A 21,525-nucleotide genomic window follows, 5' to 3' on the forward strand; every position below is an offset into this window, starting at 1 on the left:
TCTTTATTGAAAAATGAGAGTATACATGACCCATTTTTAAAGGTTTACCCCTTCAGTAGGAACCACCGGACATGAGGCAAGGCTTGTTGATTTTGGTATTTTAAATGGGATTTATTGATAGTAACCAGTTACCAGCTTTGTCATATACGGTCCTCAAACAGTACTGACAAAGGTTTCTGCAACATACAGGGTCCACTGCTGTCATTACCTCAACATTAAAAATGTCCATGTGTGTCAGATACAGGATGATCAGTCACCAGGAGAACAAAATACACATGAATCAGAGATGTTCAGAAACACATTCAGCTAATCGAAACCTGAATCAACACCCACATCTCACATTGTGTCACATATTTCAAATGTCCTGTGTTGCTCTTTTGTATAACAATTTCCTATCAGCACCTTTCTATGTAAGGTTGGGAGCATAATCTATTTTTGCAAGAGTAGTCATTTAAGAGTCATAGCAGCTCTTAAATCAGAACACCATACAAAGGCATTTCTTGTTAGGAAAAAGTTTTTTTTTTCTCTGTTTTTTCTCCACAGGTAATAAAAGGTGTAATTTATCATTTGGCACCTCTGGTTCTTGTGGACATGAGTAGAAAAAGATTATATGCTCATACTGTAGATACTCCTCATGTACATTGCAACTTGAGTTTAATTCCTCTCTCAAGTTAACTGATAAAAAGTATTTAAGAAGACTGCAGGAGATAATTATTTTCTATTAACACCGGTATGCTTCTTTATCACTGACTTATGTCTCGGCTGAGTATGACATTTGACAATTATGATCTCTTTGGTTCAACAGAACGGCGAGGCATCACTCTTTGAGGTGAACATCCGTTACGTCGGCGGGTTGCTGTCAGCGTACTACCTGACAGGAGAGGAGGTAAGATTAATAGATGTCTGTTATCCCTCTATTCTAGTGAGATCTGCTGCTTCCTTTCTTCACAACCAGCCCTGCAGTTTGAATGATGAGCAGGCACAGCTGTGTGTATGAGACTGAATATGTGTGTGTGTATATGTATATGTATTAATGTGTCATCACAGTGCCGGCATAAAATGAGATTACTGGCAAATTTTTACCTACCTGTACAGTATACCTAAGGCTTTTCCCCTTATTTAAAGATTATAACTTTCAAATGTAATAGTTTTGTAATGGAGGAGGAGGAGGTTTAAACCAGTAGTCACCTGGTTTTATATCCAAACTCATCCAAACATTGTGTTCACTATAGTTTCATAACAAAGTCCCAGTTTTAACAACCAAATGAGATGTGCAAGGGTTCCAATAAATAGTAAAAACAGTCAAATGTGTTAAACCAAAAACATTTCACTTCAAGTGAAAAGTGAAAAGTCAAGTTTTTTTAAACTCATATTTTATTTTGATTTCAGAGGCTTAAACAATAGACTTCAAATTCAGTATAATTGTATATTTCAATGTAAAAGCATCCTGCTGCTTTCATATTACTGCAACTATGAATACACAACAAATTCAAAGAAAAGAAATTAATTTTAATAACTTTTCCACCTAATTATCAGTCACTTTATGTACATATATTTGTCCAACAATGAGAAGGGCCAAAAAAATGTCAGTTATTAGACAACGTATGGCATGTAAGTAGTTCAAGAGTCTAACATGGATTGAATAACCTTACATCACCAGGGCAAATACAGGGCTCATCATCTTCATAAATATGAGCTTTTAGAGCCATAGTACATAATGTATTTTTGCTCCTTTTTTCATTTAAGCTTAAAATAATAAACCCTCAGTTCAAATTGGCTGTCACTGCCTTATTGTTGCAGTATAGTATGTAATTAAGTGTTAACATATCAATGCTCAGCGGCTAGAGAAGGTCATTTGGTTTAATTTAAGCTTTTCTCTGCTTAAAAAAAAACTACTGTATCACAGTTGTGTCCTTGAAGAAGCCACAGTCGCTTGCAGCATAGAAGTGTAAAGGCCTGCAGTTACGATGGAAAGCTTCCAGGTGCGAAGCTGTGAAACTTTATGAGTGTGAAGCACAACCTCGCCAAAAAAAAAAAAAAGAACTATGTTGTGTTGAGTGTTGAGTGAACCTTGGCTGGGTAAATAAAGGTTTAAAAATTGCCTTCAACAACTACACGGCACAAAATGGTCCAGTTCATTATCAGTATATTGTGAAGTCACTGGGGGTCAGCATGTCACTGTAATGAGCATCTGCCTGTAGCAGCCTCCTGGAGCATACACATACGGCATACTGTAGGTCTGCTGTTTTGAATGCCACCCAGTCGAAGAGGCTGAAATCTGTGCGGAAGCAAAATTAATGGAGAAAGGATCCAGTGACATATGAACACTCCAGTCTGTTTAATGGACATTGATTTGCAGGCTGAGTGAGTTGAGTAGAGAGCAGTATAAAAATTGTCCACCGCTGCTGGATGAGTGAAATATGAATACATTGCTGGAGCAGAGTGTATTTTTGAATCCATTATTCCACATTCGTGCCATTAATGTTGTGCAGAAGATGTTCTTCTTTTTTACTCACTGGTCCATGGACATGTCTATATATAGCATCGATAATGACATTTTCTAATGTGAGTGTGAGTGAGTGTGCAAAGCAATAATAGAGACTATTATGCATGAAGTTTGCTCTCATCTTGTTGTTGTGTTTAGGGGCCATCTAGTCTTTGTGAAGAAAATCTGTAATGAGACAACATCTGCTTTTACATCTTTTGATCTTTTTCACATTGTTTATTTGACTTCATGTTGTTGCTGCAGTTCTTCTTCCTACAACACTGAAAACATGTTCGTCAATGTGGTTAGTATCATCTTCCATCTTTGTTGTTATATTTAGACGACTGCGGAACCTTTTCCCATAAGTTTTCTTTGCTTTGGACCTTCTTAGTGTTTACATTACGCCATCATTCTCCAGAGATGGAGCATGCAGTCCCTGTTTCCTGACGGACGTATCAATACCCCTTACCGCGGCGCAGTTATCCATCACGTGGCTCGCTCGCATGCGTTCTGTGAAGGGTCTCTGGGAGTGAGATATATAGCTACCTGAACCCCACTCCCCTCAATTCCCCCATTAGGGTCTCTTCTTTGGAGTCTGCTGTTCCATCCGAATGATAAATCCGACAGATTGAACGTCTGTCGCTTCTGCAGAGACTTAAATCACCTGAGATTCAGTGTGGTAGACTATTATGAGATTGTGGATCCAGTTTGACCAGAGGACATTGGGCAGCTGGTGCCGCCGTAAATGATTGCCGGGGAGCGGGTGATGATTATGGCTCCTTGCGGGATGCAGTTTGCAGGAGAAGTGCTTGGAGCAGAACTGGAGCAACACCTGATCATTAATAACCTCCTGTTGTTTTGACCGAGTGTATGTACTGTTTGTTTTGTGTGTTTGTGTATGTGTGTTTTCTTGGGGCCCCAGAAGGAACATGGTTAGTCTTTATGGAAGCAGTCCCCAGGTTAAACGTCTGGTTCAAACGGGTCTGGCTGCTGTCGCCCCTGCTCTATTTGCTACTCTTTCATCATTCACTATCACATCAGTCCTATCCAGGACAAATGGCTCTGATAGAAATGGCAATTACTGTAGGTGTTGGATGTGTCTGTTGTGTTGTGATGTACTTGCATGTCCATTTTTTTCTATAACTTAAGGCTGCAACATCCATTTGCCACGCTGATTTCTCTATTAATAATTCTACGATTAATTGTTGAGTCTAGAAAATAAAGTAAAAATAATAAAATTATAATTTCTCAAGAGCCCAAAGGTGATGACTCTGCCAATATCATAGCAGTTGAGGCCTTTCTCAGTAGGGCGTATACCAGTTTGAGGTTTAAACTTGACAACTGGAGGACGTAGTTCACTTTATTTGCAACCAGTTCAGTGATTCCACTTCATCATATCTGTAAATAAATATGGGTTTGAGTGAAATGTCTTTGCAACTACTGGATGTATTGCTATAATACTGACAGAACTTGCTTAAATATCACCATCATCAGATCACATTTTTAATATTCTTATACTTTTGTTAATGACCAAATACCTGAAGAACTAATTACATTCCCTTCAGCCTCAATTGTACTTTGAGTTTAGTGCTAATTAGCAATGGTTTGCATGCTAATATGTTAAACCAAGACGCTGAACATGATAATACCTGTTCAGTAGTTCATGAGAAGAAGCAGGTGCATTCTTCTGCTCTGATATTCAGTCAGGTACTCTGCCTTCAAAAAACGCAACCTATGTTCTCCAGAACAAAGGCAGGAAAAAAGAGCTTATGTAAACAGCAGTGAGGAAGACTTCATGCCGAAACACGTCAGCAGATTTGTCAGCCCATTGATGGTGAATAAATGTATATAAAAGACCCATACATGAGGTGATTTCTTGCTTTTTTTAACAATGTTTTACCACCTTTTTCCCTCACTTTGATCTGGAGAACATCGAATGCCTGCTAAAGATCACCATGTTCGCACGTTTTCATCAAGAGCGTGTTGGCATGGTGATGTCAGCCTGAAGCTCAAAGCACTGCTTCGCCTATATACAATATTTCAGAGCTGCTAGCATGGATGTAGACTACTCTGCTTACAATACCTTTGGTTTAACTCAAATGCAATTTTACAATTAAGACTTAAAAGGCCGACTTCTGTCTTCAACCTGTATTGTGTGTGTGCTTAGCTCACTGCATACTATAACTGTTCATATACATTGCTTGTTTGTCCTATAAACATTCACAAATCCCAAAATATAAAATTCAAAATTAGTTAAAAAGTTAATAAAAGTAAAGTTAGACCCAGTAAATGTTCATAACTAACTGAAACAATTAAAAGTAACAACACTGTCATTAATACTGTCAATTGACCAACTACATCTTTTATAACACTATAGTATGCTTTGTATTTATGTATTTTTTCCCACTCAAATATTTGCTTATACCCACATATCAAAGCCAAGCTCCTTTGTGTAATCATTGAAAGTCAATTCTATTTTAATCAATTAGTATGAAGGTCTGTTTCCTTTAAACGTTTGTGTCTTTTCAGGCACATCTGCATATTCTATGTGCCCCCTCCTTCACCTCCATATAAAAACATACATGTTTGTATGTGAACTCAATCTCGATTCTTCCACTGCTTGCCTACGTGCAGTCCTACATGTACACAGTGTGAGCGTCTCATTTGTCAGTGTTCGTTTATATACATACTAATGTGTGTGATGGTGAGACCTTGTGGTCTCTTCCTCTTCCCTTTGCAAAAACAGAGAACGGTGAAGATAAAAATGGGGGGTAGGGAATGAATGCAACAGCCTAGTGTGAAAATTGCCTGTGGGCTGAGCTAAAGCAGCAGGGAGAGAGGGAGGCAGCAGCCGGCAGAGGAGAAGAAAGATGTGTGTTCATATGTTCATCAGGAAGAAGAAAGAGGAAACAAAGACAGGAAGAGGGGGATCAGGAGACGTGAGGAGTATGCAGAGTGCATGAGAATCTAATAGTATTAAAAGAAAACAAATTCATCCTCTTTGATATCATGATACCAACATATTCACTATTACAATATAATTAGTATTATAATGCAGAGCCACTTTTAAGAAGGTATAACTGGAGACAACTTAGGTTAATGGTTATAAACCACAGACAAATTGTTATGGCCCCACCTGGTAGATCATCTACAATTATTTCTAATAATTCATTATTTTCCATTACATTTTATTTCAGTCGCTGTAAAAGAAAAATGGAAGACAACACTAAATCAAAGGCTCTTTTAAAATAAATGTAATGAAAAGAGAAAGAACTCTTATTTTCACACACTGACTGCTCCGTAATAAATGAGTTCACTGATATCTTTTGTTCTGGTTAAAGACAAGCCAAAAGTTTAAAGACTTACAACAATAAATTCAACTGGCTGCTTTTAACAGCGTGGCTTCACAGTCCTCTTAGAGCAGGGCCGCCTCCTTACTGAAATATTAGCTTTAGAGAATCCTCTCACCAGTCTGGACTGGATCTGAAAGAATAACCTGTGAAGATGCCACTCAAAGTTTGTTGTAGGATATTTGGTTACACTGCTGCTTGCTTTGTCTTTTTACCCCTAAACAATCACAGACTGCATGTTTACTCTGATCCATTGTGCTTGTTCTCTGTGAAAATGTACTTTCTGTCCTACAATCCAACACTCATTTGATCTTATAGTACAAGTGTGTATGTACCAGCATGTAGCATGGCAGTGAAACAGTTTAATATAGTCACTCTCCCTTAAATAACTTAAAGAAGAGTATGAGGTAAGAGTGAAAATACTGAAATTACCCTTTAACATGTAGTTTTGGTGGTTTCATACTTGCAGATTGCCCACATTCAAACTGCTGGCTGTCTGGTCAATGACAAAACAGCCAAGTACAATTTTGAATAGAGTTTTCTCTTGATTTGATGAAGTTTGCAGCTGCAGTTCTCCTGTTGTTTATAGACGTAAACCAGTCTCAGGTGGTGATAGACAGCTGTCAATCCCCCACATACATGATAGACAGGTGGGTGCACATGCAACATGTTTTATTTATACATATCAGTAAAAAGCCTGAGACTGACTGCATCTTGAGAAGTATACAGAGTTTGTAGTAAGAGTAAGTGTGTGATTAAGGTATATAAGTCTACAGCTATACACTGTAGTACACAAGACAACAACAGACATTCATAGAGTAAATAATGTAGATCAAACAGCTCAAAAAAACTATGATATAAACTAATTTTTAATAATTGTAATTATGAATTGGTTGCTGATATATACACTTCTACAGCCTTTCTAATATTTCAATAATGTGGAAGCATTTTGAATTACATCATCATCTGAGTTGGATGAATTGTTCACTTTCTAATTTAGATTCTGTGTGGCTAAAAGAACGTGACCATGGCAAATTAAGTGGAATTGAAAAAATATGTTTTTAAAAATTCCAATTTTCCTGGGGAAGGGCCTCTCGACTCCCCATGTAATTGGTCCTCTCCCATGTGTGACGGACTATTTCTGCCCATGAAAGATGCACAGAGCCAGTAGAGAAGAAAGACAGACAGATGGGGGTGAAAATGAAGGGGAAGAGAGTGGAGGGGCAAATAGGCAGAGAGAGAAAGTAAGCAAGACAAAGAAAGAAGAAGAAAGACAAATACAAAGCCAAAGAAGGAGCAGGAAGGATAGTGACAGGGTGAAGATTCCTGGCATATTCCGGCAAACACTGGGTAATGAGCAGGGAATAGCACTGGACAGGCCACCATTTAATTAAAGTGCTAGTGGACTTCAATGCACCTCTTTTAAATGTTAGGGAACTTTTGGGCCACATTTACCTTTCTACTCTGGAGCCGAAGAGCTCAACATTAAGTGAGTGTGGCACTCCAGGCTTGGTCTTTTACTCAGTTAAAGTTCACAAACTTTAATCTGTCTTTATGGTCGCCTTTGGCTTTTCTTTTAAAATCTAGTAGCACCGTTTACACACCATGATTTTATATGTTTCTTTGTGAGAGAAAGAGGTCTTTGAGAGGTTGTGTTTGGACTATGTTGTTTTTCTTCTAATTTGGATGATCCAAATATGGTTTTATTATAGGTCAAAAGACTATAAGAACATACCACAGGAGAGTGCTCACACACTGGCATATAAATGTCACACATATTAAGAATAAGTTCAATAGATTGTGAATTCCCCATAGTTTTTCCTTATTTCTCTCCATTTGGATATTTTTTCTTTCTCTGTCACAGCGTTATTAAGTCACATCATTAAGTGCTGAGGGAAGCTCCCTTGTCGTTTTACTTTGCAGTGTGTGCTGCATGCATTAGAACAGGAACCAAGTTTTCTCTTAGACTGAATGATTTGACCTTTACTCGCCTGCTTGAGAAGATCATGCGGAACAAATTGATATTCATAATATAGCTAATGTCGACCAGTATGTCTTAAAACTCAATCACGACCTGATATGCAGGAAGAATATGAAAGTGATCTGTCTCTGTACATGTGCATGTCTGTTTTTGTGTTTTTCTCTCTCTCTCTGCATCTCTCAGTCTTATAGTGCCTGCAGAAAACTTCCAACTCCCCTGACAGTTTCTGCAGTTATGCTGCTTGAATCAAAATGGATTGCATTGAGATTTATTTTATTTTTCGTACAATTTGTATACTTAAATCATGATAAACTGATCTTGCTTTAAACATTTTAATTAATATAGAGAAATCTCTAAATGAATCCTCTACCCTCTCAGCTGTATTTTGATTGTAGTTCACAGTATGGCATGTGTATCATTGGTGAAGCTGCATTTTTATTGGGCTCATCCAAGTCGTTTCTTGCTTGTGCAGGTTTGAATTTCATGATTTGCTGAAAACTGTATACTTGAGGAGTGGCAGATAAGAGGCTGAAGTGCTGTTGTGGCGTCAGGAATTCCTCGGGTCCCAGTCCCTATCTGTTTGGTTCCACATCTAACACTGGTGACTTTCCTATCGGACGTGGAGCAGACACAGACATTTTCAACATCCCTGTGATAATCACTTATAGATGCCCTATGAGATTTACAGTCAAATAATCTGGTGTATCTCACAGGATTTCAGCCTCAAAAGTGCCTGAAGTCAGTTTTCAGCTCTTTCAACTCTTTGAGCTCAACTACTGCTGGGTCTTCTTCACTCATCACTTCAGACGCTAATTTAAATGATTTAAATGAGCCGCAGGTTTTTAACACTAGAAGTTGTTTTGGTTTCTTACATGTAAATATACATAGTTTACTAAATCATAACAAACATGATCACTTAAGTCTCGTGTTATGTCAAATTCACCCGGATGTCATGATTTTAACAGAGAATATGTTGAAAAAAGAGAACATTACTGTCCAATCTCAAAACTATCTTGTTAATAAACAGTGGAAATAATCTTTATTCAAGGATTATATACTAACTCCATTTCAGTCTGGATTCAGGCCTAAGAATGGCACTATTTATCTACTTCTTAAGATATAAGCTATATAGTCTTAGCATTAGATTTTTAAAAAAACGTTGTGCTGCTCTTTTTAGTGATTTAACCAAAAGTTTTGAGTTTGTTGTCCAGTTGACCACTCTCTGCTTTTACAATAACTTTCTTCATTGGGTTTTGACAATGCTAGCTGTAGCTCAGTATTATCTTTCTTATAGGTTGCAGTGCGTCCAAATTATATTCAGTCCTCTATTACAAAGGGAGTTCCTCAAGGTTCTGTCGTTGGACCAGTTTTATTCATGATTTATATAAACAAAATTATGTTTTTGTTGTACAATTGTAACTTCCATCTATATGCAGATGATGCACTCCTTTACTCCTGTGCAGGTTCTATTCATGCGGCGCAATATTGACTGTGGTAGTTTTTAAATGTGTACTGTTAATAACAATGTAAAAGAGTGAGTGCATCTTGGCATTTGGGTTGATGAAAAACTTACTTTAAAAGTTCATAGTGACAGGTTGTTGTCAAAGCTGAGATTGAAACAGGCCTTTCTTTTCAGTAATACATATTGTTGTCTTTTATTTACAAGAAAAAGAATACTTAAAGCAGCTTTCCTCCCTGTATTGGACTACGGGGAAGTTATTTATGTTCTGGCATCCGGTACCAGTCTCCGACCTTTAGATGCAGTACATCACTCTGCATTAAGATTCATAACTGGAGATAGTTATGGGACACACTATTGCCTTCTATATCAAAAAACTGGCCTGGGTCGGCTGGGTCTACATTCGTTTTTTATTTATTTATAAAGGTATTTTACAAAAACAACCTCGATCTCTCTGCCCGACTACCAAACACAGTTCACCCTGCAAGTACCAAAAATTCATACAGAGTTATGATGATCTGCTTTCTGTTATTGTGCTCCACATACTTGGAATATGCTTCAACAAACTTTAAGTTGACCTCATTAGTACTGTTGAGTCAATTCCAATGTTTAATTGCTAATTGTATTTATTGTAACTATCATTGATTTTATTTTTTTTAATTATTCTTATTGTTTTTTGTTTTTTTTTGTCACATTGTCAATGCCTACACCTTTACCTTTTAGCTCTATTCATTTCACCCTGTTTTCTAATTGATATAGTTATGTATATAGTTATGTTGGCATTTATTGCTTGGCTTTACCTCAGCACCATTGCAAATGAGGATTCTCCCTCATTTGTTTTAAAATGTTTTAATTAAATAAAATGATGATGATCATTATTAGGCTTTGTGCTTGTATAGCCCTTCTGCTTGACTTGGAGATAAAACCCTCATTAGATGCATATGTTGTTGCGGTTATGGGCCGCAAACATACTACTCTTAGTATGTGCTGAGGTGTCTGTAGTGAGAATTTTGGAGGTGCAAAGTCTTTTCTTTCTTATGGATGATAAACAATAAATTGACAGATGGATAACATCTTGTCTCCTTGACAAACTAACCCTGTGGTTGGTTTTGTTTGAGTCTTTGCAGGAAGTCACTGAACTGCTTCTTACATTAAACATTTCACTTAGTACCAGAACAACATCAAACGTCTCCTAATTCATGGCACTGAGTGTTTTGATCCAGCACCTCCCTGTCAGACATCAGTGCTGTGACACAAAGCACTCTGCCTTTAAAGAGCAGAAAACTGGTGATTTGCTTTGTCATGACAGATGCCAGGCTCCACCACACCTTCTGGCAATATTTCCTCCTAATTTGACCTCATTTTTAACCACGCTGTAGTTTCACCATTCCCCTCAGGCCACAATATTACCCAAATGTCAGTTGCCAGCTGCACCTGTACCATGCAGCATTGACTGTGTGCTTTGTACTGTGTGCCAGTGATTCAAAAACAATGTGATCTGAATAATTTTTTTTTGCTAAGGCACCTGGGTGCAATTACTTTTTTTTTCTCCTGTTTTTATCAGTCTGTTGCACATGCATTGTTTGCTTAGTTCACATTTTGTACATTACATTTTGAAAACTCATGTCTCTCCACAGTTTAAATTCTGATACCTGCAGCAGCTTCTTGATGAGGTTTCAGTTCTGACATGTACTGGTATCTCTTCCAGTCTCTAAAAAAACTAAAAAAGAAGTAATTTGAACAATATTCAGAATTCCATCAGCTGATCCTGCAGTCTATATATCAAGTTTAGCATCTTTGCTTCACAAGTCTGATTATGGATACCTTTCATATTTGAACTTAAGCAGTCAGTGATGGCGCTTTGTGTCTGTCTGCTACTTTAATTTCTCTCCCATCACCCACTGCAGCACCCAGCAACATATTATATCATCCTCCCTGTTGTGACCGTGAGTCCCTGTGGAAAGGGTTGGGTTGTAGTGGAAATACATTTCTACCAGATTACTTTTTTTTTCATAGTACAGTCAGTTATTGTATATGGGGAGAGAATTGAATAAATCTGAGTCTCAGTGATGCAGCGAGCACTGATATTCATCAGAGTGTGTGCATGGAGAGGATCACTTTTCAGCCATCCTTTAGGGAGAGACAGGGATATACTATCCTGCCAGTGAAGGGTACAGTGCCTTTTCTGACAGCCCATCCCCCCATCGCACTGGCTGCCTCTTACATAAACTGTGCTGAGAGGCAAAGAAAAATAGCAAAATGAAGTGTGGGTGAAATGCAAGATATATGGCTAACCAGTGCAGGTGGAGAAATTGCAGATGGAGATTACATATTGTATAGATGATGCTGAGTAAGTCCACATGACACTAACTGTGTGCTGAAGAAGAACCGGCTCCTTCAATGATTTAAGAGAATCACTGCTGCAGTGTTGCTATTTGAAGTATAGGTAGTTTCACTTCAAACTTCAAACTTGAGAAAATGGTGATTAAGATGTTGGTTGTTTCCTATATGACTTTATACAGCCGTATGTTGGTTCAGAGCTAGTTGCAACTGGTCTTAAACATATGAATCCGTTTTTGTTCATAAAAGTACAATATGGAGGTCAAGCTGTTGATTGTACATTGTGTCTATTAATTATAGTGTCACAACTGGAATGGGATATAATCAGTTTTCCTCAATAATCTACATTTTTGATGTATCTCAGCACCTACATGCATTATAAACTGGCGGAACTTGGCATTTCCATTTGATTGCAACTCACTCTCACATCATATTTACTCATTTTTGAATGTTTTCTGAATACCGGGAGGGTTGCCTCTTGCAAGAGGCAGCTAATTAAGGAATTCTCTGCTTTATAAAATGAAAACTGGAATCCATTTACACAAAGCTGAGTAGTTTATAATTCTGGCTTTACAATAATGTTCATGCTGCAGTGAGCCAAAATAAATTAGTTCATGAAGTGTAGAAGAGCCTGAATTTGCACCTGCATGTTTGTATCATGTTCATGCATGTGTGTGTTCTGCTGTCTGTGTGACTGCCTTTTATCTGTTTGTCTCCTTTTTGCTGAAGAACCAAAAAGTGGTCTTGGAAGAAATTTCATTTCTTCAGATCAAAGTGGATCATCATAATCACAGAGTAACCTGCCGCGCTCTGTAGTCCCTGCTGCAGGCTTAGCTGTAAAAAGGAAAGCTCCCGATCCCAAACCCCTATTCTGCTCTGTGTACAAACACGTAATCCCATTTGTGCAGAGTTAAAATAACTGTGCTCCGCTCCCCTCTTACACCTTTTAGTTTTATTATGGAATTAAGAGGTACATAAGAACAACATCTCATAACCAGCAGCTCACACACATCTTGTATTATAGCTTGTTCAAATGTTATATGCATCAGAGCGTGCAGCTTATCTAATATTTGTTTGGGTCTTGTACAGTTGGCTAATAATAACTCACTCATGGAATAAATCTGTCACTCAACAATAAGCTACCAGCTTGTTTGCCAAGCCTGCAGCCAAGCTGAGCTTCTAAGGATACTTTTCTGTTCTTGCTTGAACTATCACATCATTAATAGTGCGAATAGTGTTTTTATGCTGCAAAGAAACACACAGGAGCTTTTTTCTGTCCTGAATATTGTTGCCCTTGATTTATCCCCACATTGTCTCAATCAGTCTGTTAGTTTTCCTCTTGTATAAACCCTTCAATTAGTCTTCCTTTAGCTGTACATAACATTCTCGCCGGAGTAATTGGATTTAGCCTGGGAGAGCTTTGGCACCGGCCCAAATGAGCCCAAACCTCGATAGAAGCCCTGTTGAGAGACTGATGAAACTTGGGTGCTTTTTTCCCTCCGTTTTTTTTCACAAGTCGTGCCAGTCAGGAAGGACACGACACAGGCCAAACAAATCGAATCCACGGGATCATTAGGCTGTTCTTAATGATGTCAGCCTTGTGGCATCCAGGCCTTTTCACTCAGACTTTGCATAGCTCACAGCTCCGAGGCCTTATTTATAAGCTTCAGTGCTCCTCTGTCCTTCAGCAATTAAAGAAAAGAAAGCCTTTCCCTGCCTCCGAGGTTGTACCGAGGACACTTAAACAAAATCCCTGTATTCAAAATATACTTTAGATTGACAGCAGACTCCAAAAAATGTTGTGTAAAAGTTGATGTTTTAAAGATGGCAGCCATTATGATGTTTAACTTTTTAAAAAATGTACTTTTTCACCAAAGACAAAGATTGCTTTTGACAGTTTTTCCAGTCTTCAAAGACACAAGAATTTGATTTATAAAAAGAGGCCTCGTTATTGCCTCGGTATACTACACAACATTATTTAAGGGGTCAACGAGCTGGCTTTTAACAGTGAAAGTATCGATCCTGATGGCTTTGGCTGCAATCAATGCCTTCCTGGAAATATAGAGTCTGTGCGTGGAGGGACTGGTGGCTGATTTGTTGCCGTAGAGGTTGAAAGACGCAGCGATGCATACAGATCATGTCGTTTTGCAGTCTGAGTGAGAAAGATAAAACGAAATCCCCTTGTTAGTAACCAAAGTTTACATAAAGATTGTCGATTTAAAAGCCTGTGGCATCTGGGCTTGTTAGTTTCCAAAATATCTGTTATTCTTCTTTTTTTTTCATTCGGACTGAGCTGATGATGAGCTAGTATAAAGTTTGAAGGCAGGATGTGATAAAAAAAAAAAAAGCCAACAGCCAAACTGACAGTGAATTAAAGTTTTGCCTCTTGTTTTGTTGAAGCTGATAAGAAATAGAAGAACATGGAAATTTAAATTGATAGCATTTGTTTTTTCAAGCCGTACAACATACACCATGGCTCACACTGCTAAGAAGGTACTTTAAATTCAGGTAGTGTTGGCCATAACCACTTTTTATTCAAAACAAGACCCCGTGGAATCGGTTTGGGTGGTGGCCTCCCTAAACATGAGCCACAGAGATAAAGGTGTGTGTGCCAGTCTGTGCTCTTTGTGTGTGTGTGTGTGTGTGTGTGTGTGTGTGTGTGTGTGTGTGTGTGTGTGTGTGTGTGTGTGTGTGTGTGTGTGTGTGTGTGTGTGTGTGTGTGTGTGTGTGTGTGTGTGTGTGTGTGTGTATGCATGTGTGTGCGTGTGTATGCAAGTATCGTTTGTGCACAAAATAACAACTCTTCACCAAATATGAAAGGTGCAGCACATTGAATATGATGTCCCACACTCCAGAAACATCAACACAATGTCACACAGCAGAGTCTGAACAGGAGGACAGGTCGGTCGCAGCCTCAGAGCAAACAAACTGCAGCAGAACAGCAAAGATGGTTGACTGCTAAGTTGATTCAAAATGGATTTGGGGGTCTAGAGGAAGATGTGAGCTGCAATATTTCCACAGAGGCAGTATAACAACAATATGAAAAACAGTCCAATTTGGTCCAGAAGACAAAGTCTGTCTTATTGAAATCCATTTCAGCTGATTAATGTCTCTGTGTCGTCCCCAGCGCTGCGATACAGAACAAACTGCCACAGCTTTTCAATTCCAGATGTAATTGAGTGTGGTTTTTTTCATGAAGCTGCAGTGGCCATTAATTAAGCACATAAAAAGCAGCATATTAATTGTGGGACAGGTTAGAAAGCCTGCTCGCAGTAATCAATTAGATAATAAATAATGAATGAAATCTTCCCCATTCGCAGCCTGGGGAAATTCAATTACTTATCGTCCTCACTTCTTCCCTCGAGGAACCTCTGTCTGTGTAACAGGTAAATTATTAGCTTAACATCACACAACAGACAATTGTAGTTTTATGAGTGGCACATTGCGCACATTAACCAATACAAATGTATATATAGACAAACACCCATGCACACACCCATTAAAACATACACACATTATCTCGATCCCATGCGGAGGCAGTAATTGATCTGTTTCTTCATATTTAGCGTAACACAATTAGCTAATGGGCCGGCCTCTTAACAGGCATGCGAGCAGAGATTTGGAAGCACTCCCCTCGGAGCTGATGATTGGGAAGGATGAACGGCCGTCAGGGCTGTGCCGGCTGCCCCTCGCTCTTCCTCACCAATAAATAGACCCTTCTTGACTTAAATGTATCATTACGGCTACAGTGCATGTCCTTTCTGCTCGCTGTGCGGCTAATGGAGCCCAGTCCCACTTCTGCTGAGACGTCCTTCAGCCGTCAATCTTTTCCAGACATTGCTTCCTGAAAGATGCAATGATGATGTACTGTATAGTGTAAAAAACGATATTGAGTTTGTTCCATAGTTGCAGCCATGACTTATAACATTAAGTTAGACTTTGCTCAAATTCTATTTTCACCTCCTTCTTCTCTTTTTTTAAATCTCCTTTTCTCCTCAGCTTTATCTTCCTTATCTTGGATGTAGCATTACTCTGTGTCCCAGCTAGCTGCACACATGGCTTTACTTTCTTCCCCTCTCTTTTCTGTTCTCCTGGCATGGTGCTACTCTTAGCTGCACATAAAGTGAGATTGCCCTGGGATAAAGGAGTCACCTCACAAACTCCACCTGAGGTTGTTACGCTTCAGTGTGCGTCTGAGGAAAGAGAGGACGCAAACTGAGTGTCCCTCCAAGCCTGCGGGAGAGTCTGTGTTCACAGCACGCCTTCGGATGGGGGAGTTCATACATCTTAGTGTTTGGGCGACAGAGTTATCTCTCCAGATCTCTCACTCCATCTCTGCTTCTGCAGGATTGTGAAGATCACATACGATACACCACCAATCAAAACATTGTATAATTAACCAAGCAGGACAAATTTTAGTTTTCTTTGCGTCTTTACAATGACCATCTTTGCTCTTGAATCTCATTGCATGGTCCCTCAAGGCTGCATAAGGAGGAACCATTCATACAGAAACTCTCCAGGGCAATTTTCAAAGAAAGCTTCCATCTGCACCCTGACGATAAATTATCATCTTATTTCAAGTATGTAAATGAAATATTGTCCCTCATCCAACCCTTTTTATCTGCAAATATGAATCTCATTGTTATTTTTTTCACCTCAGTTATCTGTTGCAGTGCTGCAGTCCGTCGAGATGAAGGGATGAGATTAAAGAACAGACTTTTCTGCTGCTATTTCCCATGATTGATCGCTCTCCAGTGCTTGGCACTTGGAATTTTAATTCCTACTGTGAATTTATCCACTTGATTTGATTCTCTGCACGAAACACTTTTAATACTAAGAGTCCCATGGCGCAATTGGTGTCTTAGTGAACAGCGAGGCCAAGTATGGCCAGCAGTTGACTGATGGCTCATACTGCCGCTGTTGACATGCTGCTTATGTCAGATAGCCCATGATTGGCCTGTATAACTGTATGCTACATTAGGTATCATCGCCCTCGGTGGTTTGAGTGAAGTCAGGTAACGCATTAAGTTATGGAAAACACAGCTCACACTTTAATAGAAGCAAAGAAAAGCCCTCTCTCGGAAAAAAACAAATGCTTAAAAAAAAATCAATGCAGAGTGTTTTACTGCTGTTCCTTTCAACAGTCAGTGTTGAGGTCCTAAAAGTCATTCGCCCCATCAGTCACAAATGAAAGTCTGTGCTTATAGTCTGCCTGCCTACTGATGCACGAAATACAATGTCTGTGTGGTCATGCTGTGCTTTATAATTCCAGCAAGTGTACGATACACATGTTCTTTGAAAGCAATTTCCAGCTTCACATTTATGGTTACACACACAAGCTTCGCACAGGAAGAGAACAGGAATCAAAATGTTTCCGTCAAGATATTTAATATAATTTGAATGTTCTTTCTCCTTTTTTCATTTCTATCGATAATGCAAATTCATGTTTGTTTCATTGTTATACTGTAGTGGCTTGTTTATAATGTCACAGAGTTATCATTTATTTCTGTTTCAGGATTTCTCCACATTTGCTTTACGTTGTGGTTGCTAAATGTGACACTGCCCACCTGTGGACATGTACATAATACCCCCACTCACAACTGTAAATGTCGCTGGTGTGCAGCCTGCATAAATCCTGGTTTACAGACAGGTGTATTGATGCCTTATTTTGTGTGTAATATGTAAGGTAGGGTGTTACTGTTATGTATCCATTAAATGAGGCGTGTTTGTGCGTGTGTGTGTGTGTGTGTGTGTGTGTGTGTGTGTGTGTGTGTGTGTGTGTGTGTGTGTGTGTGTTATGACACAGAGGGGCACGTTACAGAATAATATAAGCCAATACATGACCACAAATGGCAGCCTCTAAAGTTGAGTGGAGCCTCTTCGGCAGGATCTAAACCAAAAATGTAACGTTTTAAGCCTTACTAATGAATAAATGATGTTATTTATAGCAGGGCTTCTTTATTGGATTGTATTACCTTGTACAGTAAAGGTGTTGCTTTTTTATGAGCATTCCCTCATTACTGATATTAATTTGCAGTTTTATTGTTTATTTTTATGGTATGATTCCTCTCAGTTCTACTGCTATTTGCATACCTGCACTAATACAAACATTTATCATTCTCAATTTTTCTCATTTTCTTGTTTTTCTTTGCCTAGTCCATCTTATTTTTGCTGTGCTCAGTTCACTAATTTTCCCCATGAGGATCATTAGGTTTTTCTTTTACCCCTGGGAGCCTCCCAGGATAACCAGTTCTCTCCAACTGGGAGTTATGAACCTTGCACATTAACATTTTAACAGTAGTTGCTTAGGTACAGGAAAGCAGTATTCTTTCCTTTCTTCTCTTACTTTTAGTAAAAGTGCTGCTGTATGTGCATGACATTCATATCAGGCTTTATTCTGCTTCCTCCGTCCGTGGTAATGTACAGGTGAAGATGAATGCTGACTTTACAAAAAGGATTTTGTATTCACACTCCCCGGTGGCTCTGGGATAGTGAACCCATCACTCTAAGTTGGTTAGAAATAGGATTTAGGATAGCACATTCTGACAGTCTGAGGTGAAAACGAGTTTGATATATTGGTTAATATGCAGGCAGGCTTAAGCCACAGTTCTGGGCCTGTTCCCAAGCGGAGAGGAGTGTAGATCAGGTATTAACGGTGCTGAAAGCCCAGAATGAGTCCGCCCTGGAAAGTAGGACAACTCCCATATATGCAGGAAGGTTTTTTATCACCAGGTGACAGTAGCGAGGTGGTAGATGTCACATTTAGTGGGTACAAATTTGGTACAAATGAATGGAAGTCCAATGTGTGAGAGCTCAGGTTTAGGCACATAGATATGCACGCTCACATGTGTATATATATATAAAATATACATATACAAACAGATAATACATTAAGCATTCACAAACACCTACAACCCCCAGAAAAAGCCCACCAGAAAGATGGAAATGAAATATGTGCTATTTCTGTCCGTCTTTATTTTCAAGCTGCTTCAAATCAATGCACATTCTCACTTCTCTCTCTGTCTATATACTTTCTCTCTCAGTCTATAGTTTTATATTCAGAACCTGTTTCAAATTTGTAAGAACACAGACTTTGCTGAGTCAAGTCGAGTCATTTTTATATGTATAGCCCAATATCCTAATTACAAATCTGTACAGCATTACAACTTCCTCTATCCTTAGAACCTCAAGTCGATGGAGGAAAAACCTTTAATGGAGAAAAAATGAAAGAAACCTCAGGAATAGCAACAGAGGAAAGAGACAGAGAGACATGCAATAGCTGTTGTGTTTACAGAAAATACCACATAACAAAATAACAAAAATACAGCACGGAAAAACTGAATGTCAAAATTATAGAAAAATTGATAACGTTTGGTACTGTATTTAAAGAATTGGATTTGGAGGACATAAAGCAACTACCAGGTGCCGACAGAGACAGAAATGTTGAGAAATTCTCTTTTTTGTTTCAGGTTAGTGATTCCTGAAAACTAAATGTTGATCTACAAAGCTGCCTTCTATCTTAAGGGTGCAGTTTTTACAGTATGGTTGACCAGAGCGAGCACTTAAAAGTGTGGCTTCACAAAACTTTACATGATAATGCTTTTCTGTACATCATAAACAGTGAAATGTGTCTTGGCTTGTTGACATGATGGAGGTTTAATATTCAGGAAATCTGCAGTAAAGTATCACATGCACAAAATTTATATCATGATCGTTTTTTAACAACATTAAGATATAAGCTGATATAAATATGAACAATAAAAACATGTTTTTACTCACTGAGGTGTTAACAGTCTTTAATGTGAGTGACACAGGTGAAACTAAAGTGAAAGAGTCATTAGAAAGAAAGTAAATGTGTTGTTGTTGTTGGAACAAGAAATCAAAAAGAATCAGAATTTAAAAGCAGGAAATGAAGAGGAAATGATAAAAATCTAAACAACTGTTATCTGTCTCCTCTCTTCTCTCCTTCTGTTGTGGAGCAGCATCAGTCCAGTGGGCAGAGTGCTCCTGGTTTCGGTTTCCAGCTGGTGTAGCTCTTGATTAACGCAGGGAGATGGGCAGATGTATCACTCCATTAGGGGCAGACAGAGGGGCTGCTGAATCGTGGCCACTCAACCATTACATGCTGTCATGAGATACTCCCATTTTCCCATTCTGCATCCCCCCAACTCAAATCACTTTACTGTTGAGATACAGTCAGTTTGGCTCTCAGCTCTATCATAACAACCATATACAGCTGGAAGTAATGATTATTTTATCTGTATATGTTTATATGAAAAATGCACAGCACATTTTCCCACAACTTAAAGTGATTTGTCAGACCAACAGCCCAAAACCTGAAGATACTTAACAATTTGAAATGTTATAAAACCAATGAAAGCAGGAAACTCCCACATTTAATGAGCTGGAATCAGGTAATATTGGGCATAATTGCCTGAAAAATTGCCTTAACTATTTGCTCATTTCTCAAATATTTGTTTTATTCAACCTACATTTATGCAGGTTAGTCTCAGTGAGGTTGGAGTTGCAGACAAAACAATACTTTAAACAAGTAATTTGAGCTGAAGTGAATAGCCGATAAATAGATACATTTATCAAGAGAAAAATTATCTGCAGTTATTTAGACAACTGATTCATTGTTTAGGATATTTTTTAAACTTGTGTCAAATCAATTCAATTCAAATAAGCTTTATTAGCATGAGAGATCAGACATATTGTTTGCCAAGAAGATTAGTAACATTTACAGATTATTACAAATAATACATAATATGCAAATATCAACAAATATATCAAATGCAATATAGTAAAAGTGTCTGTCTGTATATTAGAGACAGATATGCATCTTATCAAAAAAGTTTTTGTGGATCAATTAATCAGTTGATTATCCTACATATATACAAATGTTGTACTCACAGCTTCCTCTTTTCAGTCACTCTTCACTCAATGTTTTTGTCTCTCACAAACCTGCTCACACACACACACACACACACACACACACACACACACACACACACACACACACAAACACACACACACACACACACACACACACACACACACACACACACACACACACACACACTCTCTGTAATGAATACCATGGCCCTTGCTGACATGATCCTGCAACTCGAGATGGCAGGTGTCAGTCAAATGTTCCCATTAAGATGAAAATGATGAATTCACTAAGCAGGGAGAGCTGTTTGACAGGGCGGAAGCTGGTTTAACTGCTGAACTCGGTCTAACGCTGACAGTTTCAATCAGTAAACAGCCCGTATCATTCCACAGCAAACACCTGATTCATCTTTCAGTTTGTCATGTGGTACAGTGCGGGAGGATGGATGAATATTCACTTCTCTATTCTGTTTGCTTTAAAAAGCACAATTCGGCCATTTGTTTGTGCAGCTGTATTGAAAATCCACATATTCATGATTTTTGTTGCCAATTATCATAATGGTCACTGCTATTCCTAAAAGAATTACACTTAGAAATTAGCATGACCTGATAATCAAAGTGCCGAAGAGTGGACTGAAAGTGAGTTTGCACTCAGGCCTCCTCTCTTCCTCCTCCCCTCCTCTTGGTTTACCTGTGTCCATGGCAACCTGAAGGCAGAGCATTATACAAGATGAAGGGAAATCGAAGGCGAGAGACGAGGCATATTTGTTTTGATGTCTTTGCATTGCATAAAAGAAGGTGCAGCCATTGAACGTGTCTACCCATGATGCTCCGGGACGCCTCTCTCCCAGCGACCACTTCACTTTCCCTTTCCTCTGCCGCACTGTAACATTTCAAAAAGTGTCAAACATCCCAAATGAGAATGCATCCGCTTCATCTCTGTATCCTCATTCAAGTCCTTTGATATAATGCTTTGTTTTATGTTTTTTTTTTTTTTTATTCCCTTGAAATATGAAAC

General features: G+C 38.6%; 1 protein-coding gene across 1 annotated transcript in view; it reads left to right on the forward strand.

The window, feature by feature from the left end:
* The window catches only part of LOC133982866 (mannosyl-oligosaccharide 1,2-alpha-mannosidase IA), a 189,093-nt gene that overhangs the window by 129,246 nt on the left and 38,322 nt on the right, over nucleotides 1–21,525 (forward strand). The window contains 1 exon segment of the mRNA XM_062421719.1: nucleotides 806–886. Coding sequence (XP_062277703.1) covers nucleotides 806–886 — 81 coding nt within the window.

The sequence above is a fragment of the Scomber scombrus genome, chromosome 7 (assembly GCF_963691925.1).
Source record: "Scomber scombrus chromosome 7, fScoSco1.1, whole genome shotgun sequence".
NCBI classification, from domain to species: Eukaryota; Metazoa; Chordata; class Actinopteri; order Scombriformes; family Scombridae; genus Scomber; species Scomber scombrus.